Below are 8,196 nucleotides of genomic sequence, written 5' to 3'. Positions count from 1 at the left end.
TCAAGGTCAATTCATGTCACTTTTTAAAATGTTATTGTTTGATTAAAGTATAGTTTTAGTGATGTTACCTGGATGGTATTCATTACTCCATTGGCCAGCACGGCCATCTTGCCAGCCACAGTCTTCACTCCTTGTTTGAACTGAGCGATGTCTGGACCAGATGGAAGCACGCTGTCGAAGCCTGCCGCACCTGGAGAAGATAATTACACCAAGATGATCACTTCCTGGAATATGAGCACATTCCGATCTTTTGTTTTACTGACGTAATCTAGCAACCAAGACTTTGTCAGAGGGAAAAGAAAAATGTCAGAGTGGGATCGGTTATTTGATTAAAACCGGTAAAGTGTTTGAAAGATTCTTCATAATTTTGAATTACGAAATAGTTTGAGAACTACTGATTTAGAAGGCATTTGTAGAATCCCTCAGGTCTTAACTCTTTCACTGCCAAGGATGACTTTTACGACCTTTTTTTCCAAAGGCTCAGACTGTTAAAGACGACTTTTACGTTTTTGACGTTTTCCATCAGTTGGCGCTGTTCTGGCCCATTTTCATCCTCAAGTCACACAGATCCAGGAGACCACGTGATCGAAAGATCCCCATCACCACTCCCTTCCTGCTAAGCGATTTGGGGAAATGGCTGTATCTTTTTTTCTTCCTGCATTTTTGACGAGACATGCTATATTCAACGGCATGTAACAAGCGACCGAGGGGTTGCGATTACTTTTTTTTCCCCTCGCGGAAGCACAGTGAAATCCTCGGTGTTTAGCAACCGTCAGGGGATCGATCATACTGGATATAACTATTCTGTGAATAGTTGAAAAGGTGAGGAAAACCAAAAATCTGACAGTGGGCGATTCATTTATGTATTTAATCTGGCAGTGAAAGAGTTAAAGGGTTGACAATGTGTGATATGATGACCTACCTGAAGTGCAATTATTTTTTCTAGGTGTTATACAGGATAATGTGACCTACCTGAGGTGCAGTTATTTATTTCTAGGTGTTATACAAGATAATGTGACCTACCTGAGGTTCAGTTATTTATTTCTAGGTGTTATACAGGCTAATGTGACCTACCTGAGGTGCAGTTACAGGATAATGTGACCTACCTGAGGTTCAGTTATTTATTTCTAGGTGTTATACAGGATAATGTGACCTACCTAAGGTTCAGTTATTTATTTCTAGGTGTTATACAGGATAATGTGACCTACCTGAGGTGCAGTCATTTATTTCTAGGTGTTATACAGGATAATGTGACCTACCTGGGGTGCAATTCTTTATTTCTAGGTGTTTTACAGGATAATGTGACCTACCTGAGGTGCGGTCAGTGCCGTCTCCAAACAGGTCAGCAGAGCTGATGGAAGTACTGCTGGACATGCCCTCCAGGCGGGTCTTTGCATCGTACTGCCAGAGAAAGCAACCATGTCAAGAAGAACTCTACCGATGTTGCAAAACACACTCCATCAAAGTTTCCTTTTTACGTAGGCATTATCTTCTTAGCAAGATGGACAATAATAACACATCCTGTGAGCTAATCACCTGGGCATGCCATTATAGGTGCAAAACATGCGATATAAATAGTGAAAATATATGCTATTGTCACTATTTTTGACACCATTGTGCGGCAGAGTATAAAATACCCCTTAAGTGGTTAATCAATTTGTTTAACTAGTCGATGTGTGCAGGCAAACTGTATGCAGGCTTTTGGGTTAATATGCGCTCGGTACGCATAGTTTAACTTTTGGAGAGGAGCACTGCTGATTTCATCCCGGTCATAAACGACTCGACATCATAACGTTACCACAACATGTTTACGTTGTTTCAGCTAAGCTATTTGTGCTAATAACACAACGCTCATTCGAACATTATACGTGTTAACCTGCGTGCGAATGCTATGAAGATGATATCCGAAGTGCTCCTCTGCTCATAAATCGACGTAACCGTGGCAACAGAGCATAGCCCGTTGCTGCGAATGCGCAGAAACGCAGATGCTTAGTCTATGAGAGAGTTGACAAAAACAGTAATAAACAGCTAAAAGTTTGGAAAAGTGATAAATGGGTCACACTGTCTTCATATGCTAATGGTCAATACCCGTGTGCAAGTAATGGTCAATGCCCGTGTGCAAGTTCATACAATTTGCTAAACCCACTGTGGAGAAAAACTGCGGCTCGGACAGAATGACTGATGGACAGAGGTTCTTTCAATTAATAATTAGATACAAGAAAAAACATGTTTCTCGACTGATTAATCAGTAATCCAATAGACTAATCACTAATCCCTACATATGAGGTGGATTTTGTGTTTTGTTAGTTTAGTTTCAAATCGGTTGCTCACCTCAGCGCTGCTCTCTCGACCGAAGAACATGTCAGAGGAGATGGCCTTTGCGTTGGCAAACTTCTGCCTGGCCTCGCTCGACTCGGCCACAGGGGCCGACGTCACCTCAGCTTTCCTTCTGCTGGGAAGCCTTAAGCAAAACCATAAAACACCCATTATTAATGCTGCGTTTATACTGCAGCTGAATCTGATCCGTTTCTCAAATGTGATCTTTAGGACCGACTGTCCACACTGTTATTAAATCTGATCTTTAGGTGACTGTCCACACTGTTGTTAAATCTGATCTTTAGGACCGACTGTCCACACCGTTATTAAATTGCAATTGCGCTAGTGTGTGTGTATGTGTGTACATGTACCTCTCTCCGATTGGCTGTATACTAGAGATGGTGACCTCCTCTTTGGGCGGGTCTTTCTCCAGGGCCCAGGAGGTGGTGAAGGAGGCTGCACTGCCCTCCGAGTCCCATCCTGACCCAAAACTGTCTCCCACGGTGAACGGGTTGTCCTTGTACCTGCACACCAAAACTCATTTTAAGTCAAAGACCCCTAAATGTACTATGTATTAGGCTGCAGACCCCCAGCGGACCCCCAGCCTGAAAAGATGTTTTCAATTCAGTTTGAACATAGCAGATCTACAAGCTCGCATTGTGAGCTTGTAGATCGGCTATCTTCAAATAGCCAACATATAAAATAGCCCATGGAATAACATTTTAAAAAGCAAGTTTTAAGGGGTTTTGTCTGTGGGTTTTATACATATTGATCCAATGAAACATATCAACAGGAGCTTGTGACTAAATAATAACTACATTGTATCCTTTGGAACCATCCATTGTATATTGTTTTAAATGTCCTGAAAAGTAACAGTTTTGGCCATACAAGGTTTTCACCCAACAGTGATGATTTGTAATTTTACAATTTATTCATCACAGATTTCTGCTTTTTGTTGTCATGCACCGTAAATAGCCAATCTACAAATTCACAACGCTTTTCTGTTACTTGCAATGTGTCCTTCCATCCTGAATATCGCTGGTGGGCAGAAATCTCCATATTGCAACTTTATTTTTTTTCATACATCAACTTTTTTCCCCCATTTCCTGAAAAGTAACTGATTTGGACATACAAGGTTTCTACCCGACAGTGATGATATGCTTTTTTTATGCTGAATACAGTGGTTCTCAAACTTTTCAGTCCGTGACTCCCCAAAAATTATCATATGTGATCTAAGGACCCCCCATCCTGACAAGCACTTGGAATTGTAGGAGTTGAGGCATTACATTTTGTTTGACTCGGTTCCACAGATAAATAGTGAAAATAGACAATCTTCACAATTTCTTGCCTCTTCCTTAGATAACATTTGCTCAATATTTTTCTACTATGTAGTTGTTAATTATGCAACTTGACGCAGTAATGTACTTTTTTCTAGGGGTCTTTTTTAAGGGGTCTTAAAAGTCCTTAAATTGTCACTTTAGAAATGTGCAGATACCTGTATAGACTTATACTGTATGTTGGTTTGTTTACTGTTGAGTGAGAAAACAACGTTGCACATTAAAGCTCATCATCTAGGGACCCCCCAAAATCATTTGGGGACCCCGGCCCACAGTTTGAGAACCACTGGCAAAAAAAAAATAAAGCATAAAGAACCAAAGTGACGAAGTGAATGGATGTTAAAGCAGTGCTTCAGTACTTAGGAGGTCCAGAGGTGAATCCAGGCTCATCAAACATGTCCAGTTTGGAGCGAGGAGACGATTTGGCACCGACGGGCGTCTCCTGTTCAATCACCTGCATCTCTGACATCACCGAGTGAGACACAGCACTGGAACAGAAACACACATTTCCATTACTATACTTGTGAGCAACGTTTCCCAAACAGTGGGCCGGGACCCATTAAGTGCGTTGCGGACCAATTTTTATGGGTTGTGAGTACATATCCCTTTACCTTTTGGTTTCCTACATTTTGTTTCTAAATATTATTAAAAAACAAAAAAAGTTAAAAACAAACATTTTTTTTAAAGAATTGCATTATTTATTTATTTTTAAATGCATTAATTTAAGGGGGAAAATGCTTTTAAGAAGTAGTGAAAATAGCAGATCGCAATGTGACTTGGTGTGAGCTTGTAGATCTTCTATTTTCACTAGTTTGGGGGAGACAAGTCATTTATGTTTTGGGCCACAGCCCACCAATGAGACACAGAGCCCCTCATTTATCAAACTTGCTCAGACTGGAAAACGGGCGTACGCCGAGATCACCGTAACTTTCGGGATTCATCATTCTATAGTCACTTTGACTTGAGCCTACACCCCACTCAAATCTCACGTCTGCTCCTCAGCTCGTGTACGCAAATGTTTTACATCTTAGACTTGCGGTGCAGCATAGTCTGACAATCTGACAGGCATCTGAACACATGTATCCAGTCCACCAGCTACCAAACTAATGAATATATGTGAAATGTGTTTATATGCGTTTTGTAAAGGCACACATGGACTATGTGTCATATGAAATTGGTAGGCTATTTCCAAGCAATTAAATATGAGTTATTAAAAAGAATATAAAATGATTAATCCTTCACCATTTAAACAAGTGCTTTAACAGTCATTCAGATCTAGACAATGGCAGATCTGGCTCTGTTAAGACATATGAGCGTATACATTCAAGAGGAATTTCCTCATCCTTCTGGAGTTATGGTCAACCTTGTTAAGGATAAAAACCCAACGCTCAAATGCCATACTTGTGCCCAGCGCAAGTGATCTTGTGGCGCTTATGGACCTTAGCGATAACCATCCCACCACTCACCAGCCATCATCCATTAATGTTTACGCATTCATCAATCACTCCCATTTTGTTCAAATTATGATGACAGTCACAATGTCATCATAATTGACCCGGTCGGTCATTGTGAAAATAGCAGATCTGTTATTTTCTAAAATGTTGCCTTACAATGTCTTAAAAAGATCCCTCGCTAATAAGCCTTAATACATTATAATTGCCCTATATAACTAAAATTAGAAATAAACAACACCTTAAATATTGTATTTGTTTTAGAAATAGTTCATCTTTCACTCAATAGGGACAATTCCCGTCGCAAGTTGCTGTCATTTGTCCAGCCCTATGGAATGCGAATGCATGTACAGATAAAAAACAACTTACGGTAATACTTCCTAAGGTTAATATGAGCATCAAAACTATATTTTAAATAGGTTTTATTAGCACATGCATTCCATAGGGCTGAACCACGCATGGACAAATTACATCATCGATTTGCGACGGGAGCGGTCCCTATTGAGTAAAAGATGAACCGTTTCTAATTTTTAGCGGTGCCAACCGCTCTATACGTGGCTTTGACACCGTGTCTGTGTGTCCGTATGAGCCCGGGATGAGCACGGCAAAGAAGCAACACACACACACACACACACACACACACACACACACACACACACACACTTGGAGATTGCCTATACCATCTCTCCTCTCATTGGCCACACGTGCCACCGGTTATCAAAGAGGGGTCCAGGGACCCCCAGGGACGTCCGCCCGTATGAGCACGGGATGAGCACGGGATTTTAAACAGCTATAACTCCAGTTTGCAGCATGCCACCAAGTCCAAATTTGGTATGTGGACTTAGACCACCAATACGGGACCAGCATCAATTGCTCAAGCCCCGCCCCCTCTGTCTTCCCATTGGCTGGCCTTTAAACAGCCATAACTCAAGTTCGCAGCATGCTACGGAGTACAAATTTTGTACATGGACTAAAACCACCAATAGGGACGAACTGTAATTACTTAAGCCCCGCCCCCTCTGTCTGCCCATTGGCTGGCCTTTAAACAGCCATCATTCCAGTTTGCAGCATGCCACCAAGTACAAATTTGGTAAGTGGACTCAGACCACCAATAGGGACGAACTGAAATGAGTTACGCCCCGCCGCAAAGGCACCGCTTCCTTCACACAGGGTGTGATTTTTTTGTTATATAGGGCACTTATACGTGCCTTAATACGAACGTATTAAGGCATATAAGGCTTATTAGCCAGGGATCCTTTTAAAAGTCCTGAAAATTGTACCTGTATACACGTATACTGTGTGTTGGTTTGTTTACTGTTGAGTGGGAAAACAACGTTGCACATTAAGCTAATCATCTGGGGACCCCCAGTTTGGGAACCACTGATTTACTTGAGTGGAGGTTACCTCCTGTTGCCGAAGCCCATGCCCAGCCTCTCTGCCTGCTCTCTCTTCTTGCCCTCCATGTTCTGGATCTTCTTGTCCTCCATCTTTCTGTCGATCTCCAGCTCCTTGTAGGCCAGACGCATGGAGGCCACGCTGAAACACCCAAAACACCACACAGTTCACTCAAACTAACCAAATAACAAAGACTGAAACCAACTAACTGAAACTGAGGTTAAAGCTCTATATTGTGATAGTAATCATTGCTGTAGCATGTTTGTTCAGCAACAGGGGTCTCCCCGTCAGCTCTTTAATAAATAGAAACACATTTTTTCAGGTGGGTTGTCAATTTTATCCAATCGGGAGAGAAAACTAATTTATTCTCTCCGCCAGGAGAGTTTGTTTTCACTTTCTGAAACTGGGACTAACATTGGTCAAGCCTCACGTGACACGTGACAATACGGTGAAATAGTGTGATCCGATTGGCTAGTGACGTATAGCGGCCTATAAAATACATGTGTCACTTTGAAAGTGTCTGCGCCACTTTCAAAGTGAGGTAAGACAGTTCCAACAATCCTGCATGCAAAGCAGATACTTTAATTAAGCTAAAGCCTCTCTAGATGGGAAGGCCTCGATCCTACAAATGCTTAGTTAACAGCTAAGCGCCCAAGCCAGCGAGCATGATTTCGAGTTGACATGGCTGAGAAATGGACAGATAGGACACTTACACAGACAGGAGGGATAGGACACTTACATAGACAGGACGGATAGGACACTTATACAGACAAGACGGATAGGACACTTATACAGACAGGACGGATCGGACACTTATACAGACAGGATGGATAGGACAGTTAGAACATAAGAATTAGAACATTCCCAACACAAGTCTGCTGGCGGAGACTTGTGCTACGAGGAGATCCGAGGAGCACAAGTCACTTTTTCCGCCAAGAGAGTTTGTTTTCACTTTCCGTGAAAGAAATGGTTGAGAAATGGCGGATACTGTAACAATTGGATAGGACACTTACACAGACAGGACAGATAGGACACTTACACAGACAGGACGGATAGGACACTTACATAGACAGGACGGATAGGACACTTACATAGACAGGACGGATAGGACACTTATACAGACAGGAGGGATAGGACACTTATACAGACAGGACGGAGAGGACACTTATACAGATAGAACATTCCCAAGTCTTCTGGCGGAGAGTTGTGCTCCGAGGAGCACTTTTTCTAGTTAACTTTAATTTTACAGTGTTCCAGTCCCAGTTTTGTTTGGTCATTGTTTAGTTTCATTCGTTTATCCTATTTATCCAATTTCATCCAACTGAAAATGTATTTTTTGTTTACTCAAGAGCTGGAGAGACAGGGAGACCCCCGTTACTGAACAAACACTATATAGCAATGATTACTATCACGATATAGAGCTAGAGCTATTTAACTTATTTTTGGGGCGGTGTAGCCGCCCCCTATAAGTGAGTTTTAGACACCGACCAAAAAATGTGTATACCCCCTAACCCTTCCATTGTTAATGCAAATCGTACTTTTGCAAAGTCAGCCAATGACATTACAGCTAGTGTCATCACCACTAACTGTAATGTGATTGGCTGACTTTGCAAATTCAGGACTGTGATTGGCTAGCGAAACACATGACACATGTGCAGCCCTATGAATAGCAGTATGGACTATAAAAAAAGTCATTT

At 41.8% G+C, this 8,196-nt stretch overlaps 1 protein-coding gene across 3 annotated transcripts in view; it reads right to left on the bottom strand.

The window, feature by feature from the left end:
* LOC311052937 (ADP-ribosylation factor GTPase-activating protein 2-like) overlaps positions 1 to 8,196 on the bottom strand; it is a 32,239-nt gene that overhangs the window by 6,396 nt on the left and 17,647 nt on the right. For 2 of the 3 annotated variants that reach the window (XM_084068254.1, XM_084068256.1), the window contains 6 exons: positions 6,509 to 6,640; positions 4,013 to 4,141; positions 2,688 to 2,840; positions 2,332 to 2,461; positions 1,311 to 1,401; positions 69 to 190 (listed from right to left, as the gene is read on the bottom strand). In XM_084068254.1, coding sequence (XP_083924380.1) covers positions 69 to 190; positions 1,311 to 1,401; positions 2,332 to 2,461; positions 2,688 to 2,840; positions 4,013 to 4,141; positions 6,509 to 6,640 — 757 coding nt within the window. The remainder of the gene's footprint in view (positions 1 to 68; positions 191 to 1,310; positions 1,402 to 2,331; positions 2,462 to 2,687; positions 2,841 to 4,012; positions 4,142 to 6,508; positions 6,641 to 8,196) is intronic. The other variant, XM_084068255.1, reaches the window with a different exon arrangement.

Source organism: Gymnoscopelus microlampas (genome assembly GCF_963454915.1).
Source record: "Gymnoscopelus microlampas genome assembly, chromosome: 1".
Classification (NCBI taxonomy): domain Eukaryota; kingdom Metazoa; phylum Chordata; class Actinopteri; order Myctophiformes; family Myctophidae; genus Gymnoscopelus; species Gymnoscopelus microlampas.
Note: the sequence above shows the minus strand (reverse complement) of the source record. Positions and strands in the feature narration are given on the sequence as shown.